This window comes from Anticarsia gemmatalis, chromosome 3 (assembly GCF_050436995.1).
Source record: "Anticarsia gemmatalis isolate Benzon Research Colony breed Stoneville strain chromosome 3, ilAntGemm2 primary, whole genome shotgun sequence".
Classification (NCBI taxonomy): Eukaryota; Metazoa; Arthropoda; class Insecta; order Lepidoptera; family Erebidae; genus Anticarsia; species Anticarsia gemmatalis.
In genome coordinates this window covers 266,696-286,545 of record NC_134747.1, presented here as the reverse complement: position 1 = coordinate 286,545, position 19,850 = coordinate 266,696, and the positions used below count along the sequence as shown (strand labels likewise).

The window sequence follows — 19,850 nt, the reverse complement described above, 5'->3', positions numbered from 1 at the left end:
ATAACTTTGAGCTCTATTATAAAGGTATATTACTCGGTTATAGATGTATAGTTACAAGAGCGATAGTTCATGCTATTAAAACGCTTTGGGTGCTTTAACATAATTTTGTAATCCCTGTGGCTGTAAAAATGTTTCGAATGATATCTTATACATTTATTTGCCGTACAGAAGCCACATAAATATCTGATATAACGCTCAAGGCGCTATTAAAGACCTACGCAACTCTTTTATAGATGAGTAATACACTAGCCCTGAAAAAATCTGTTATATAACCTAGGGCATTACAAAAAGCTTAGTTACGCTCTTGAGCGCTATAGAAGCAACGCATAACTCCGTTTTAAACTCCTTTATCTCCTAAAGTACCCTTATACATTTAACGGTGTTATAGAAGACTCCATTAACTCAGTTATACTTCCCTAGACTGTCTAGCGACGCATGTAACATACTCATATATCACTGTAAGTCATTAGTTTCCTACTAAACGGCTACTGTCCCGCCTAGCTGTTAAAGGGTTTTTTAAATAGCTACCATACAACTTATAGAAAATTGTACAGCATTTGAACGACTCTTATGTTACTATCAGGCTGTATAACGACTGTATAAGCAGCTTGTGTGCTAGTTGGGTTGTATTACATCTTGAACTGAGCGAGTATTATATAAATCATTTAATGCCAATCGTATCTCTTGAACTTTTCCTGGCATCATTATAATTACCGCTCCTTGTTGGCGATATCTCAACCATTGACTCGTACAAATTCCAATTATGACCGAATTTACCTTGGACAGGTTCTAAAAAATAATAATAACAATTCAATAACCACTACAGCAAATAAAAATGGTTCAAAATATTTAATTTATTCATAATTTTAGCAAATACATAGTGTCATAAAGTCTTATTTAATATATAGTTCGATTCATAACGTCGTATGTTCTAGATACGACTATTGTTATTGAGATTTCGTTATTACATAACGACGCATACAGAGGTAAGTATTAGTTACGACCCCTAACTTTCAGAAATGAACAACGCATAACGTCGTAACTATAATGTTACGACGTTATGCGCGGGACTAGCTTAAAATTATAAATATCAAAAGAACTACTTAAACGTTAGAAAATATCTAATTTAACAACTTTGTATTGCGTTATCATTTAGAGTGTTTCATAATTAAACAATCAAATATCAACCAAAACTTACCGATTCGACGGATTTCATTGGAGGTTATCTTATTATTGTCATTAAGTGCTAATTTTAAAATTCTTGATGACCGTAGGTTGTTCATTTTGATTATATATAATAATAATAGATATTACAACATAAATCACATCAAAGTTCTTATGGTTTACTTATTTACTTAAAATACTTTATCGCACGCGCCGTCAGTGACATACGACGGCGGTAACTGACTGTGATTGGTCAGGCGCGAACCAATAACGTAACGCATATCGTCGTACATCAAAATGCTACCGTATGCGCGGTAACTTTCAAAATATACGACCATATGCGTTAATGAAACTCGTTAATTAAAAGTAATTTTACTATTCTGATTTCAGGAATCTGTTAAACTCATACCCGTCATTACGATAGTACATAAATTGGATTTTCGATGAAAATGGTGTTCCGACCTTATGCGTGGTTGCTGTCGAATTCATTGTCATGTTGATGAAAACTGATACCAAAACTGTTGTATTTATTTGCCACCATAAGTTATTATTTTATCCTTTTTTAAGTAAGTAAACTAGTAATATGTAGTCGAGTGAAACCACATTTTGACTCTATGTTTTAAAGCATTTTTTGGTTCTATGAAGTGTATATAAATAGTGTGTTTAATAGGAGAAGTGTTATCAGTGTTAGGTTTTAACAGGTATGTTATTTACTCACAAAATTATGTAAAACTGCAAAATAGGTACATAAAATAACCTTTACTCGATTGAGGAATTGAATTTGAGGCTTGAGAGGTCCAAAAGGTTCGAAAAAATAGTAAAAAATTGGTAAGATTGGAAATAAATAAGCTAACCCACATTTTATTAGCTACAGTAAACTAAAATTCAGTTATTGTAGAAACAATAAATTGTTGAGAACAAAATTAATCACGAGTAAATAAGGGGATGAACGGTTCTCAAGCTCAACTGAATCAAGTTGGGAATCTCATCGCGGGCGGTATGATTGATGATGGCCCCGTCTCCCTCACCCCTCGGACCTCTCGCTCGCACCATCATAAATTAACTGCACTCTTCGATTAAAGCTTGAGTAATGTTGTATTGAAAGGACTTTGGCTTGTGGTCAGAGCTAATCTATGAATTCTGGATAAGGAAAATTAATTGATGGTAATGTTAATCTACAGAATTCAAAAAGACTTCATATTTCTGCACGTTTAGCGCAGTGGTTGACGTTGTCACCATTCTTCAGCAACCGTAGCGCCGCGTGTGGTGGGTTCGAATACCACCCGAGACAAATATTTATGTGATGACCACGAGAATCTATTTTGAACCATGTTGAAAAAAAACTATTTAAGAATGTTTTTACAAATATATACGTTTATTTATAGTACAAGCTCTAATCAACAAACCAGGTGTGAGTTGCCTTTTAGTAATTATGTATATTTATTTATTTAGTTCCGAATTTTAAATGAACTTAAATATTATATAAACTATAATAACTCGTTTCAAGGATGTTTGTGTTTCCAAGGTATCATATTATCTTATAATGACGTATTGAAACATATTAAAATACTTAATATTTTCTACTTTTTCTGCTGCTGGTACTAACTTAACCAAAAGTGGATTTACCGATCTACTTAATGGAATAAGAAGCAGGTGTAAAGTTAAAACAATGGTGGTTCGCAAGTTCGGCCCTGGCTAAGGCCCGCTTTGTTTGTGAATTTAATAAAGCCAGCCATTTGTTCGCGCTGTATGCGCCGTGAGTAATCAAAGTTGAACGTTTTGTGCCGCGATGCAGGCACCGACTGGAAACTCCCCGCGTACGGGGTGACGCCAAATTGTGCACGGATTTTTTGGGGAAAATTTCCCAAAATCTGTTCGTTTTCTTGTGTGAAGTTATTGCTTTTAAATCAGGTTAAAAGTTTTGTGCTTTTTTTGGATCGTAGTATTACAACATAGTGCTTTTAAATCCAATGATTTACACGAAGTACCGAAGTACCGTACCAAAGCAATCAAGTGGAATGAAACCTTGTAGCTAGAATATTATTCAAAAACCCAGGTTGAATTTTCCAAATCACTTTCGAGATTTAAAAAATATCCTTGAAATATCACAGTACATGCACAGTAGTTTTCCAACGATTTCCTAGTAGATTTTAACTTCAATATTTTGAAAGTTTCCCGGCTGGGATTTTTAGGAATATTTAAAACGGCCTTTATAGCTACAAATTATACAAAAACGGTATCCTACTTAAATCACTCAGTAATAATATTATCTACGCGTTTAAAAATAAATGCATTATCCGGGGTCTTATTTACAACAGGTAAACGTCTTTCCAATATCTCTAAAACCTTTCCGACCCTCGTTAACAAAAATGGCATAAAAATATCACTGACAAATATTATATCCTTATCTTCAAAATCTAGTTCACCTCTAAAAGCGGAAAATAAATACGGTCCGAATAAAAAATATTATAATAATAAAATCCCTAAGGGAGCGCGTTCAGGAAAATTATTCAAAAGGTTCAAGGCTTTATAGATTAAGTACACTTTCAAAAAAGAAAAACTCACAAAGTTTATCTCTGGCGGAGATTCATATCTTTATCCTGCGCTCGGAAACTCTTCTAGGTCGTTGAATCACTAACTTCATCGTGGAGCCACGCCATATTCTCCCCTGTCCGCAACGAGCGTGGCCGCGGCGTGCCCGCGCCGTGCCCGCCACGTCGCCTCGCCTCACCATCGTCCTGCCCCCAACACACCCTCCAGTTCTCGTCCCAATTTAAAACACAGATTTCTCAGCAATTTGTATGCTAAATCAAATGTTTATTTTAGAATGTTTGTGACACTTTTTTCGCCAGTATTTTCTCTTTGAAATAAATTAGGGGGCAAGATTGCGTTCCCGAGTGCGGGCCTGTTTTAACCGAATTTTATTATCACGGCGTTTGGACGATTTATCAAATTTTTTAAAGGATATCTTGCATAAAAGTTCGAACACTGATAATAAAGCGGGGGTGTAAGGTGGGGGTTGAAAATACTGTACAATAAAGATCAGTATAATGTTGTTGGTAGGAGTTCGCAATTTTTCAACTTACGACTCGGGGTATTAAAACTTTTGCTCGGAGGTAACAATTTAAGGTTTTGTGCGCAGTCACCTCCGCGCCGCGATTTGCGATAACCTTCGCTTGGAAATTAATTATGACGCTATTTATCTGAAATACCATCAGTGCGCTACGAAATTATTTTAAATGGCTTTTAATTATTTTATGAAATGTTGTTCAGATTTGTTGCTAATTGAAATTGTAAATCATGAGAATGTTGTCTCTTTAGTGACTATTAGTACTTATAATGGAACTATTTGTTTGTATATTGCTTTATTCATAGGCCCGGGTAGTGTTCCCGAGGCCTATAGGCTTTTAGGCCTAAAATTAAGCCTATTAGTTCTTTTTTATGGCCATGATAGACTACTAGGCTTTTAAAAGGCCACTCATTTTAAAAAGCCTACTAGGTGTTTAAAAGGCTACTCATATTAAAAAGCCTATAGGTTTAAAAAAGCCTAAATAGCCTTTTAGGCTTTATTTCCGACTGAAGTATTTTTCGAGTAGTAGGCTTATTATAAGGCTATATGTATTGTTCAGGTTATGGCTTAGTATGAATTAAACAAGTATTTTTGTATTGTATTTATTTTCAAATTAAATGAAAACTGAAATGAAAAATTGCTTGAGTAAGATCAAATACGCGCTCGCCCAATGTACGGTTAATACTCAGACACTCAAAGTAAACGCTTATGCCCCCGACATAAGGGCGGTTTTAAATCGTAACATTAAGTTTACGATTATTATACTTTATACTCGAATAATAAATAAAATAGACCTAGCCTAAAGGACGAAAAATCTATATAGGTTTAAGGCCTTTCAAGCCTTTTTAATATGCGCCTAGCCTATAAAAAGGCTAAAAGCCTATAGTCATCGGGTGGACAAAAAAAGGCTATGAAAAAGGCCTAGCCTAAAGGCCTAAAAGACTTTTTAGGCTTTTATCCCGCTGTAGCCCCACATGCATAGGCTAGTCTTAAAAAAAAGCCTAAAAGCCTATAGGGCTCGGGAACACTAGGCCCGGGGCTTTGTACGGCGCCATTAATTGTACAAGCTTGTCCTTGGGGAGTTTAGGTTACCTCAAGACGCAACAACTAGTATTATGTGTTTGGCCTACTTCAGATAATAAAGACATAGTGGTAGACTGTAGCCTGTTGGTTGAATATATGAAATATGTTTTTGGTTTTTTTTTTTCTGTACGGTAAAGAAAAATATTGTGTGAAAGCTGCAACACGCTTTTGTGTTGAGTATTACACACTTTTTGCAGGGTTGTGCCTCAGAGGACTCATATTTTGAAATTTATTCAGGTACGTTGGTGAAAAATCTTGGGTCAAAAATGAAATCACATTTTCAGGAAAAAATGGTCTTTATTAAAACCTCTTTTCATAGATGATAAATTCATCATAGTTCACAGATATTCACGACGATCTAATATTTACAATGTTATATAATTAGAAACTATTAGTATTTATATACAGAGTTCGTCATACGGCTTCGCTTCACAATTCAAAAATTATCTATAGATGTATATTTCGGTCTATATACATACATTAAGTAACAAGTCTTTACAAATAATACTAAAAGAGTTCACAACTCAAATATTAATTCCTTTATATACCAACTATCACATAATATAGAAACATTTGATAACAGACTGGTCTAAACACTCAAGTAGACTATATAAAAGTTAACTCAAACATAATTGTGAAAAAGTACTAAACCATTAAATTGGTCAGGAGGTAGATATATGGTAGAACAGACCGTCGTACCAAAAAACCTATCACGTATCAAACAAATCGATAGATTTCGCATCCATTACGGAATGACTTCACAAATGGAATGTAGGTTGACTGTAAACCGGCAATGTATTCCGTCACTAAGAGAGATATCGAGCCGTTTACTCGCGTAAATATAGCATGCATATAACATAGGTGATTGACCGAGCGTGGTCTTCACTCATCCGAGGTTATCTCGCATTTCACTAGTCATCTTAACCACATGACGTCATTATAGCGCGCACACTACCACTTGATCGTAGAACAGTTCAAACACAAGTATCAAACACTTTAGACATGGGTCCTGGTGTCCCTTTCTGTCGCAGAGATTTCACTATTTGGGTCCCTTTTCCACAACACACGTCACCACACACTTCTCCCTTAAACCTAAGTCCTATATTCCTATTTCCTGGAGCCAGTACAGCAGCAGCATAGTCCTGAGGGTTCAGAAGTCATCTAGACAGATATCTCCTGGATCTGGACGCGTTTTTTTGGAGGCTGCACGCCTGTGACCGGTCTCTCTTTTAGTTCTGACTCGCAACTGCGCTGTGGAAATCGAACGACATGTTAGTTGGGCTCTTAGGATAAAAAAATATATATATTTATTAATTTTGGGCTTCGTAAGAGCTTTTAGTAAGGTAACAAAATTTTCCATAAAAGATGATAAGAGTTTGACATGTTAATTTACCTATTAATTCTGCTTATCCTTGTTATTATTATATTACTCAAAGTCAAGTCCCTAGCCATCTAGTGTTCTTTCAGCTCAGTTGATGAACCAAACAATATGGTTACCTTGAGCGTGCTCTTGCGTGGAGACGTGATGGAGGCTGGTTCATTGCTGAGAGATCCTCCGCTGCGGCTGCTGCAACTACCTGCACAAAAAAAAACTATGATCAGTACAAAGTTATTCTCAATAAAAGAGATATAAAATGGTTTTTGTTACGAAAAGAAAAAGGTGCATATAATCCTTGTTCAAAGATTCTTTCATGATGGATGAATTAGTAAATTTTTGATTAAGCTGAACCCGATTTTCAGAACTGTATTCTGTTTTTGGGTCACCGTTGCTTTTCCAGAAATACGCCGGCAATCCACTGACCCCAATTCGAAGAAATAAAAGGTAAAATGAAAAATATAGCAATCTGCAATGGCGTGAAAATACGACACATATTGAAACCACATTCCAGTAGTCTAGCAATAAAAGTGGAAACGAAAACCGCAGAATAACGACAGCTCTCATGAATACACTGAAAAGACACTCGAATGGAAATTCTGAAATTCTCTTTTGAACTGGAAATAACTGTGTAATATTTGAAATCTTCGAGTTTCGATGTAGGAAGTGCAGCGGGCCGGTATATGGGAGCTCACACGCCGCAGATAAATCGTTGCGAATGTCTCTAATAAATTTTATGTGTGTCGGCGCCTCGACTGACACGTCCAGATACGTTATGGGCGTGGAAACTAAGCCAATCGTGTCGAATGGCCACTGCAGCTCGTAAAATAATACCAACTTGCGGTTGTCCTATGTCTTCTCGACGTTGCGAATAGACGTATAAGAGGGTTACTGTCGCTTTATTGTGTTACTTCTAAATGAAGCTAAACTGCTTGGAGAATATTTTGTTCTCGAAGACAAGAAGCTTTATGTTTTTATACAAAAAGGACTTGATTGTGAAATGTTGTGCAATACATAATTTTATTCATATTTATTATGACTATTTTGTGAGTATCCTTCAATAACTGTAATTTATCAAAATTAAGTTTTAAGCTATTACAAGGTATCCGTATTAGTTCATGCAAAACTACCAAATAGGTTGTGATAAAATTAGGCTAAAGTTGTTTAAGGCCTGAATTGACACATCATATTTTTCCGATGACTCTACGCATTCCAGTAAGTCTTTAACTAAGATCATCTTAACCTGGTAAAGATTTTCTTTCTACAATACATTTCATACATATCCTTACAACAATAACTCTAAGCAGGAACAGTGTACAGTCAATACTATGAGACGTATCACAGGCTCCGCTTTGAATAACAAAGTGGAGGCATTACTCACGATGTTTACTGCGCTCCGTTGTACGGGACCGAGTTTATAGTAACAAGTCCAAGAGTTATGGCGTATCTGAACCATGATTAGTTATAAAAATGGTTAATGTAGGCAATTTGAATCATGTTTTTGAAATTTTGTCTTAGACCTCTGTGCAAACAAGAAATTTGTAAGGATGTTACCAAGTGGCGTCCCTTGGTTTCTGCCTATGGCTTTGAGGACAAGACGTTATTTTATGTATGTATTTTTGACTCATAGACCATTACACAATTAACAGTCGAATGCAAAAATTCCTTTCAACTTTAAGCAACTTTTAATCATCGTATAGTATTGGTCTTTTCATCAAAACGACAGAAATGTTTTTAAGTATCACTTAACATTAAATAAAGTTACTGCATTTGTTTGTTACTATTTTGTGTTAAGTTTTAATAATATTTCCTTTTAGTTACATTAGTATACCAACAACAACTGTCACCCAAAAAAATACATTTTAAGAGGTAAAACAGAATCATTACAAGTAATATGCAATTTGTTTCCCGATTGTATTGATATTCAATCGGGAAATAAAACACTAACAAACATTACGAGAATATTAATTTTAGAAGGCACAAATTCAACGAACAAAAGTATTTCAAAGATGGTCCAGAAAATAAACTCAAACCGAACCAACATTCACAATACTGTCCCAATACAGAGTATTTGTGCCGCATCCTCCTAAACCGCTGTGTTGTGGTTAAGGATTAAAATCCCTAAAGGGCATCTACGGCTCCCACAATCCATCTGAGCCCTTTTAGTTAAGGTCCCATGAATAAACAAAACGTGGGTCAGTTCTTTATTCTACTTAAGTGTGTTCATATACATTGTGAATATGTAGTACATTTGCATTGGGAATGGAATGGTTATTTACTCCGACTTTTTGGGAAGTTAAGCCTTAAGAATAATCTATTGAGGGTGATTTGTTTTTTGTTTTGTATTCGACGTTTGTAAAGTACACGGTCAGGAAGTAAAAAAATCTGGGGAAGTAGTCTCAAATTATTATTCATGTTTTTTGCAGTTATTTCAAACAATGAAAGTAGAGAAACATGAAAAATATGCTTCTCATTTGCACTTAGAACCTCTTTCTTTACTTTAAACCACTATTACACACTATTACCACATATACACAAGTTTAAGATATATGGATACTCATGATAAAAAATTAAGAAAAAATGCAAAATAATCCATAAATATTAGAAATTACAATTACATAATTAAAAAATGACATAATTAAAAACGCGATTTACTTCAATTAATGAGATTGCTGATTAATGAGCGTTTGACATTTAAAATTACTTGAACAAAATAATTTCTGCAAAATACGGATAGTCGATAACCAAAATTGGTAAGAAACCGCCTCACATTCATAAACATTTATTTATTTTTCACCAGTAATAAACATCGATGACAAGTAAACAGTTATTTTCACGAGTTTTGTCTTCACACAATAAGAAAGAAGCCATCACCGGTATCAACACGTGCCGCTGGCTCGGAAAGATAACCACTTGACATCACTTTATAGGCTTTCAAATAAAACGTCACCCTTCACTGCTTCATGTTTATATTATTTGAAATTCATACAGAACTTTCCGACACGGTCTTTTGAAAGTTTTCTAGAAAATATTAGAGTTTTAGTTTTAAATCTTTTGTTTAATAAATTTGAAAATATTAGAGTTTAATATCGTTTTTGTTAAGAAGTTTGGTGAGTTATGTACTATATTATAGTAAGTGCTTAGTGAAAGTTTGTGATAATCTTTATAATTTGTATTGTTCGCACTTATGTCTTCCTTCCTTCTTACACATGTCTTTTTTGTAAACTATATGATAGGTCAATTTTTCAAAGGTTAGCTGAGGTGTGTTCTTACACTATCGATCAACAGGTTCTCTATATTCTATTGCAAAAATATTTCGTTTAATTATTGCAGTAGGGATCCCTTTATCAAGTTACTAGCTGACCCGCGCAACTTCGCTTGCGTCACATAAGAGAGAATGGGTCAAAATTTTCCCGTTTCCGAAACATTTTTTACTGGTACTCTGCTCCTATTAGCAGTAGCGTGATGATATATAGCCTACTAGCTGACCCGCGCAACTTCGCTTGCGTCACATAAGAGAGAATGGGTCATAATTTACCCCGTTTTTGTAACAATTTTCGTTGCTAATCCGCTCCTATTGGCCGAAGCGTGATGTTATATAGCTTATAGCCTTCCTCGGTAAATGGTCTATTCAACACAATATGTTTTCAATTCGAGCCAGTAGTTCCTGAGATTAGTGCGTTCAAACAAACTCAGCTTTATAATATATGTATAGATTAGAGAACCTCGTAGCTAAGTAACAACCGCGCTCATCCATCTTTAAGGTTAAGCTATGATTGCCGAGGTTGTTCCGTGGATGGGTGACCATATACTATGATATAATACTCATAACTACTTAAAAGAATATACAATTGAACTAACACGAAATTCTACCAAATACCACTAAATGTGTATAATATTAATATGAAATACAAAAATAATGTCATTAAAACTACTTAAAAGAATATTAAAAAAAAAAATTATAACTAATACGAAATATTTAGTGGAAACTATTTCAAAATAATATCAATTCGAAAGAGTATAACCTCAAATGAAGGCTTACTTATTCGGATTTAATATTGCCAGTAGCGCCATCTAGTGAAAGCGCCAGTGCAACCATAAAAAGCGGTAGAGCGGTTTCTTCCGATTGTCGCTATTTTCCTTGGGAATGAGATATTTTCCCGGGGTAAAAAGTAGCCTATGTCCTTTCTCGGGTATCAATATATCTCCATACCAAATTTCATGCAAATTGGTTGAGTAGTTTAGGCTTGATTAAGTAGCAGACAGACAGACAGACAGACAGACAGACAGAGTTACTTTCGCATTTATAATATTAGTATGGATAACCTTCCTCGATAAATGGGTTATCTAACACTGAAAGAATTTTTGAAATCGGACCAGTAGTTCCTGAGATTAGCGCGTTCAAACAAACAAACAAACAATCAAACAAACAAACTCTTCAGCTTTATAATATTAGTATAGATTCGACAACACATAGGTGTTTTCGAATCGATTTGATGAAAAATATTTTTGTTAAAGGCTTTGAACGTCTATTATCGTAATGCATCTTGAACGAATCGTACTGGCCACAATTAAGAAACACATAACTTGTTCCGTTCACAATAACTACTGAATTCAAAGTAGCCACTAATATTTTTCACATAGACAACACCATAATAACTATGAGAATAATGTGAATTTTCACTCATACCTTCTCTCCTCGGTCTTCGATGAGCCGTCCTCCGTCTGCCGCGCTGCAGGTAGATGCCGGCGAAGACGAGCACGTTCAGCGCCAGCAGGAAGCAGCCGGCTCCCACCGTCACTCCCAGAGCTACTGTATAACTGTGGAAGAGAATATTTGTGATAGTAACATCTTCTTTGGTCTCTGTTATGTATGGTTAACGTATACATTTTCATGGACATTTTGGTGATTTTTTTATTCTTATCTGAAACTGTATGATTTAGCAAAAATGTTTTGTTTAAAATGTTTGAGAAACGAAACGCGCCAAAGATTAAAATAAGTAAGATTAAGTGCTCTGCAGTTTCAGTTGCGTGGAGTGGTATCATGGTTGAAACTACTTGACATGCCAGAGCAGCCTTTGTAAGTGCGCGCAGATAGCTCAAGTCTCCCCCCGAGTTAGTCGGTAACCACTTCTAGACGTGACGGAACATTCAAACACAAAGTAATAGTCTCGCACTGCCACGAATAATAAACTGTAAAATATCAGCTTGTATTACATTTTTGACAAGATTATTCTGATCCTAAAAGCGTCAGCGAATAACCAAAAAATATACAGCGAAGACTCGCTGAAAATATAATTAAGAAAACATCAGCCTCCGAGCTTTATATAAAGGAAGCAATAATAGATATCATAATTTCTTATTCCGGCAAAAAAGAAACTCGAAATATTGAGGGCATCTCAGAATTTCAAATTGTCCTTAAGAATCTCAAGGGTGATGCATAAATTTGGTTACATCAACCTCAACTTCGTCACAAAAATATGAGTACCGCGAGCCGGTTGAAATATTACTATCATTATTTGCGGAGTGACGCGTAGTCCGGTTAATTCAGTCCGAAGTTCGGTGCCATCCATTACCATTATCAGTAGTACCCAGTTGTCTGGGGGAAAAAGCCTCTGAGAAATGGGGCGAGCATTAAGACATTATTTGCGAGACAAAGAAGACAGAATTCAGGAAGGTAAACAGGTAAGTAAACACATTAGCGAGATTACGAGTCTCGCTACAAAATGCTGCGATCAATCTTGTTTAGTCGTCCGGCGGCGCGCCGGTGCGGTTCAGGTGAGTGCAAGACGAGCCGCCGCCGGTCCGCCGCCAGTCCGCCGCGCGTCCGTCGCCCGGGAATTTGCATGTTACGGAAATTTAACAACGTTCCCAGGAAATGCTTTTGGTATTCTGATCTTTATTCAAGCGGTTTTCGGTGTCAAAGATTAAATTGATTGGCTGCTCGTTTGTCTTACGAGGTATCAGTTTACCGGCTTTGACTTGAGCGATAACATGTTTACTTAAACCGCGCTGGGGCTTCAGGAAACTTTTTCAATATTCGTTATTAAATTCTGAATACAATGCATTGTGATGCAAAGACGGACTCAAGTTTTGACACTAGGCTAAAGTTTTTCAAAACATCCAATGGAGTGGCTGCTGTTTCAAACTAACTTCAGCTATGATAAAAACATGTACGCGAAGAGCAGAATGTCTCTGTGAAACTTTGTTCCAACTTCGAGTGTTGTTTGAAGTTTGGAGCCTAAAGAAAAACTTGAGAGCCAAACTACAGAAGGGGACTTCAGAAACGGATCAACATCTTAATGACGCAGCGAACGCTACTCGAGTTGCCTCACTATTGTATAGATATATATGGAGGTACATTCAGTTCGGTGTTCGGGGACCCTCGTTCAACCATTCAGTGCCCCAGAGATAGAGGCTCTCTTCGAAAGGCGAATTCTTGTTTCGTCACTTTTTATCTTATTACAGAAAACGTTGTTACGAGTTTTGTGCAGCTCTCAGTATTCCCCGGATGTCGCTCCTTTCACTTTTTCTCATATTCTTTACACATAATGTTGTGTCCTAATTGGACCGCGAAATTTCATCTTGCAGAGTCACGACGTCGGGCGCCCGCGGCGCGTCGTGTGCGCTATCTACGTTCGGTCTCAGTGTAAATAAACGTTTATTTCTGGAGTGTATTCAAGCGTTTCGAGTAAATAATTCCGTTTTAAAGCTCTGTTAGCAGAAGATATAACAAACTGAGGGTGATCCATAATTCAACGGTAAAACGTACAACTGGAGTTGGAATGAAACGGCGTTGTGCTCCACACTTTATGTTTCAGGTTCTGTACAAGTCAGTTTCTGAAACTACAGAGCAGATGTTCGGAGGATTTAAATGGCGCGACGACTGAAAGTTCACGTTGTTCAGACGTCTCTACGGTATTATAGGATTAAATATTGGAAGCACGTTTTAAACTCCAATCGATATCTTGGAATTGAGAGTATTCACAGAAACGTTCTTTGTTGGAACAATTTCAGCGTATTGTTCAAGTCTGTACGTATTGTGATTTTAATAAATTCCGCTACAAGCAAAAGTTACATTTGTGTTTACACTCGCGCTGTTTTTACAATATTTTTAACAGCAATTGAGTGTTTTGTCGATATTTTGTATTTGTTTCAAGTGGTTTGTATCAGTTTGTTTCTTTTGCGAACTCTTCACTTTACGAGGAAAGATCCATGCACCGCATCGGAATAAAAATGGATTAACTTTATGTAGTATTATTATATTATTTCCAGTTAAACGCAATTATCACGCCTACTGAATTAAACCAACAAAAATCTATCATCATTAGCTATAAGAAATAAATAAATTCAGCCAAATAAATTCGTTATTCTTCTCACCTATAATACTGTGAGTCGATATTGGTCAAGGAGTCCTCCTTCGGCGAGGGTTGCGGCGCCGGCAGCGCTGACAGAGCTGGTCGCGGTGAGGGAGAGGGCTCGCACTCCTCGGCCTCTGAGGAGTCCTCCTCAGCCTCTGTGCTGTCCTCCTCGTCGTCGAATGTGGCTGTCGTTGTATATAGCTCGGGGAAGATCTCACCTGGTGGACAAAGAAACATACCTCTTTATTGTTTTTATTCTGTGTGCGAAAATTAAAATATAATTAAATAATTAGCATTACTTAACATAGCGCATTTCTAATCTTCTTTTTGTTTTGGCAAAGTAAACATATTGTTTATGAATACCAATTGTAAATTTTAATATTATATGGGAATTATTTGAGTACTACTGCATTTTATTTAGTTTAATATTATTTTATACTAGTTTAACACTAGGCATTTTCAGTTTTTAATTAAGTCATGTTTTAAGCACGAGTAACATTTTGTCATACAATTCTCTTACATCATTTATATATTTTACAGTTGCGTAAAAGATGCGTAAAATTGCGTGACTAATCTAAATTTTGTGTTAAGAAATCATACATCAAGGTGTTTATCACAAATTGTCTTTGACACTTTGAAAGTCATATCTAAGTAATTCAAGCAACTTACGTTGTTTATAATTAATTCATAAATACGTTTTATTAAAACATAATCTAGTTCATAACCTACCAGACAGACACGAAATTAGGCTGCTCATCTAAATTAGCTGTGACATTTCATTTTTAAACATATTTTCTGATAAAATTTCTAGTTAAAAGTTACGCCCGAAGGTGTAAACAAAAGGACGTTTATTACGTTTTTAGCTTATTTTAGGCTGCAATGTTATGTTAATTATCAAACTTAATTTATCAAACATTCTCTACTAAATGATGCTTGTTTTAATCTGTGGTCACATGTAGCAGAATATTTGTCGCTAGTTGTATGCGTATATTTATTGTACAGACAGGGTAAGGATGGCACCGGATAGAGCATGAACAAATATTGCGATATTTGCTGTGAACAAGCGAATAAATCATGTCGGGCGGACAGCATGTTGGAAATACCAAAACGCCCACGTTTATGGTACCTACTGTCAATAGCTTCATAGTATTATTCAAGCTATAACACTTATAATTTTGTACATAGCTTAAAGTTAAGTAATTTACTAAATATTACATACAGTTTTTTACTATAACAACATTTTTGTCACCAATCAAAGACGCCTATATTTTGCAGCAAATTATAAGCTGCAAACAGTTAGCCTGGTTCATTATTCCCCTTATAACAGAAGTCAAATGTGAGACGTTCAGTGTATCTCGTATATTCAGTTGAATAATGTCAATCATCTTTGTTAATAACTGTCCAAAATAATATTATATTAGCACTTGATTGATAATATTCAAATATTCAAAGCACTTAACATAATTTGTTGAGATTCAGGCAACTATATTAGATCACGCTAATGATTCTGCTTGAATTATTTCTAATGAATAATTGATGTCAATTGAATTTTATTTTATTTATGGTCCATTTTGTATGGATTTATCTTGACATCTTTTATATAAAAGATTATATAAAAGATGAGTTCTTGAAGGCAAAGTTCAGAACTAGGCCAGCGTGCTGGAGTCAATTCCTGACCCTTTCTCACTCCGAGAGGACACCCTTTCATCAATATGACAAAATAAAGCGAAAAGCGATAAGAACCTTTAAAAGATGCTAGATATCCGTCTGAGGGCTGATTCATTAAGACATGTGGGTGATATTATTTATTAAAATTAGATTTTGATGTTTAAAATATAATAATCCCAGTTTCACTACGCCTACGCGTCCGCTAGCTTTTCTATATATTTACGGGATTAATTCGAGTTCATATAAAAACTAGGTCATTATTATTTATTAATAAAGGGATGTAAAATAAATTAAACTCATCTTTTCCATGGATAATCCTGTGAGGGGCTCTCAGGAAGCAATAAGCAGGGTCCGCCTGTAAACCCGCGTTAATTAAAACAGGGCTTCGTTTAAAAATTCACTCGTAAACCACACCAATTAAAAGGATAATAATCCACTCTGGAATGTGGGAGGAACTCACATACACGTGTGTAATAAAGATTCTAGTAAGTTTAATTTAAGTACTTACTGATTTGCTAGCTATAAGAAACATTGTAATGCCATGCCCCAATTTTTGTGACACGTGCTAGGCAAGATTTAGAAACGAAAATTAATATAAAACAATCATTGCAAAACAGATAAAACAAATTCATTATTTTCTTGTAATAAAGTAGCTAAACATTCTAAAAAGTTATTATAAAAAAAAGTTCATTTAAATATTTATTTTAATTTAGATGCCTGTAATACTGAAAAACTGAACAAGTTGGTGAAACGGGTCTTTAAATTTCGTGTTCTTTAAAACGATTGTAATAAATATAAATTGAATACATTATATTTGTTTCACGTAACGTTATATTCATAAAACTACGACTGCTAATTCACGAAGCTGCGAATCTGCGATTCATGTACAGTTACTTAGAAATTGCTATATCATGTTCTATCTAGGCTTATAATCTACGCCTAGCTTAGATTACAAGTCTGTAACGCGGAGATTACAAGGTATCATGGTCGAATATTCCCTGAAACGTTTAACTCACAATGCATACAATATATTATATCGGGGGAAAAGTCTTTTCGCATTATAGTATGTATGAACTTGTAATAAAATCTTTAAATCTATACAAAACAGCTCGATATTTGGATATCTCACGAGCCCACTGAAAGAAACCTAATGAACCGTGTGTCTCATTTGTGATTCTTGAAGCCAAAGAGATTTTATTACAAGACCATACATACTATAATGCGAAAAGACTTTTTCCCCGACCTAATATCTGTACTAATATTATAAAGCTGAAGAGTTTGTTTGTTTTTTTGTTTGTTTGAACGCGCTAATCTCAGGAACTACTGGTCCGATTTGAAAAATTCTTTCAGTGTTAGATAGCCCATTTATTGAGGAGGGTTATATAACATCACGCTACGGTCATTAGGAGCGGAGTAGCAACGAAAAATGTTACAAAAACGGGGAAAATTTTGACTCATTCTCTTAGGTGACGCAAGCGAAGTTGCGCGGGTCAGCTAGTTTGTTATAACCACGTACTATTCTGAACACACATATACATAAAATCACGCCTTCTTCCCATATTTAGGCAGAGATATAAGATCCTTACGAACCTCCTTTGCTTCATTCAAATCCATACATCATAATACATATATTGAACAAAAACGTATTATTTTTTACTTGGAAAGACAGATCAAGCGCTGTTTTCTACTACTATAGGCTATCAACAACCGGACAGCTATCGAAACCTTTTTTACAAAAATCTGATTGGCGTCTCTAGCGGGCTACGTAGGTAGCATTTTTGCAGCACAATTTAAATGTCAAACTTTCGATACTTGATTTTGCCGACTGCACTGAGCACTACCGTTTAAACTCATGTAAAAAAACGCTGTTGAATAGATAAACTACCGCTAAGCGTACTCAGAAACTCGGGCGTAAATCACGCTGCAGAATAAGGCCGTATGAACTTGAGAATACTCTGACAATAGCCTTAATTTGAAGTAAAAGACACACGAAATTTTAGACCTTCAATACTCTCTAGTTATTTCCCTAAGACTGGCTAATCTTAGCTAAGTAGATCTAAAACATCGAAAATATTTCTCAAAGTTTTTGTAAGAACACCCGTCGACTGCGTATTTGGTGGTTGAGTGGCGTGAAAAGCAGTTAAATATGATAAAGGGTAAATATGTAGTGGTGAAGGAAGAAGGGGTTAACTGTCGATAACCGAGCCGCGACGGGTGAGGTGCCGCACGTTTGCTGCGGTCTCTTTGTTCTGCTTCCGTTATACTCGCAGGGCTGGCAGACGGTTTATTAAAAGTTTTATTGACGAGTTTTTTTTTGCGGATGATTTTAGTCGGCATCAATTGTAATGTAATATGAAATACAAATTGGGGACGATATTTATACAAAATATGAAGCTGGTAATCTCAGGAACAGCTGATTCGTTTTTAGAAAATATTTTGTGTATCCATTTATTTAGGAAGGCTGCCTAAACAACATGCTATGACTACTACGAGTAGAGCATAAGTTTTAAAAAGTTTTCATGTACAGTCTACGCAAAACGTCTGCTATTATACAATAATTGTGTGCAAAAAGTACTGAAAATCTTGGTTATATTTTTCAGTTATCCATTTAAAAACATAAAAATAGCAATTTAAAAAAAAATCTAGTTTGTAGATTCAGTTACAAAATCTATCAATATAAACAAACGTCACTCACACATAAAACAGAGTAACTTTAACACGCAATCACTGGTCCACTTGTCTAACTAGTACATACCCAGCCCTATCACACAATACCGGGAGAGGCAGGCCTGACAATCGTCCTTTATACCGGCGGCAACTTGGGCCACGAGCTTTGTGCCTACAACTATTCATTACTACCCTTTGAAAACTTCAAGATGGGACGCGTACCTGAACACTTGGATTTGTCGGCTACTTGCTGATTGTTAATTGTGCCTTCGATGTAAAGGATGAGGATGTTTGCGAGTGATGTGGGTCGATATACTTGTAGAGGCTGAGATCGATCTCAAGACGTTTTTGATAACGATATTGATCTGTGAGTACAGTTGGTTATGTCTTTCGTGTGATGGGTGATTAAGTTTGTATCAAAAAGTTGGTTAAGTAAGATTCTTAATGAATAATATTACGAGTAAGGTTGCTTTACCTGTAAGTAAAGGTAGAGTTGTAAGGAATACATTCGTTACGTCATTAACAGTTTTAGTTTTAAAGAATATATTTTTTTAATAAACATCTGACGTTTGACCGTTAATGGTCTTCTAAATATTGGCTATGATCTGAGAAAATCTATGAATTCGGCATAAGGTAAAAATAATGAGGTTAACGGACGTAAAATTCATTCATTTTGCGTTGAAGAATAAACCTTTAGAGCTATGCATATGTTGACACAAAAAATGTGTTAGGTACATATGATGTCAACAACTTTAGTACCTCGATAATTTACTATGATTCAATCAAATTAAAGATTAAAATAGAAGCTAATTTCGTAATTCATTTAAGCTATTTCTATGTAACAGTGCCGACTGGCTACGATTGGTATATGAGTTGCTGCGGTCAAAAACTTTGTAGCGTGGGAGGTCAGTGGGATACGAGACCACAGTTTATTATACACACGTGTGAGACATTACAACCATTAAAACTACAGCTGTTTTAAAATAAAATAAGGTACCTGGGTCAAATATCACCAGCCGAAAAATACGGTCACATACCATAATTTCAAACCTCATGTATGTCTCCATGCCATATTTTTTGGCTGACCTTTTTGAGGAAAGAAGAAGGATTTAGACCCCGAGTCCACCACGCTGGCCAAGTGTTGGTTTGGCAAAATGGTTTATTTCAATAAAGTCGATCAGGTTTCTGTGTTCTCAAGCGTTTGAAATCGTTGATCCTGCGTCTGACGTCTATGGAATAAGGGAGTGTAACATCATAAGAAAGATCTTTCAAACTACAATCTAATTATCCAGAAAATAATACTTAAGCAATTTCAGCTGTATGCTGGCACGATTCTTGACAGAAGGATATCCTTTCAGTTACAAACATAGTCTATGTTAGGGACTTTCATTTCCAATCATCCACAACTAATTTGCAACGAATTGTTCAAAAACAAAAGTGCATCAAGCCGACAATTACCGAC

The 19,850-nt window shown here is 35.7% G+C and overlaps 1 protein-coding gene across 3 annotated transcripts in view; it reads right to left on the bottom strand.

Moving 5' to 3' along the window:
• Positions 1–5,618: 5,618 nt before the first annotated feature.
• Positions 5,619–19,850, bottom strand: part of LOC142987129 (neuroligin-4, X-linked-like) — a 122,040-nt gene continuing 107,808 nt past the window's right edge. For 2 of the 3 annotated variants that reach the window (XM_076135684.1, XM_076135685.1), the window contains 4 exons: positions 14,073–14,271; positions 11,383–11,513; positions 6,815–6,894; positions 5,619–6,563 (listed from right to left, as the gene is read on the bottom strand). In XM_076135684.1, the coding sequence (XP_075991799.1) occupies positions 6,468–6,563; positions 6,815–6,894; positions 11,383–11,513; positions 14,073–14,271 (506 nt within the window). In that variant the 3' untranslated portion in view covers positions 5,619–6,467. Of the gene's footprint in view, positions 6,569–6,814; positions 6,895–11,382; positions 11,514–14,072; positions 14,272–19,850 lie in introns of all 3 variants that reach the window. The other variant, XM_076135686.1, reaches the window with a different exon arrangement.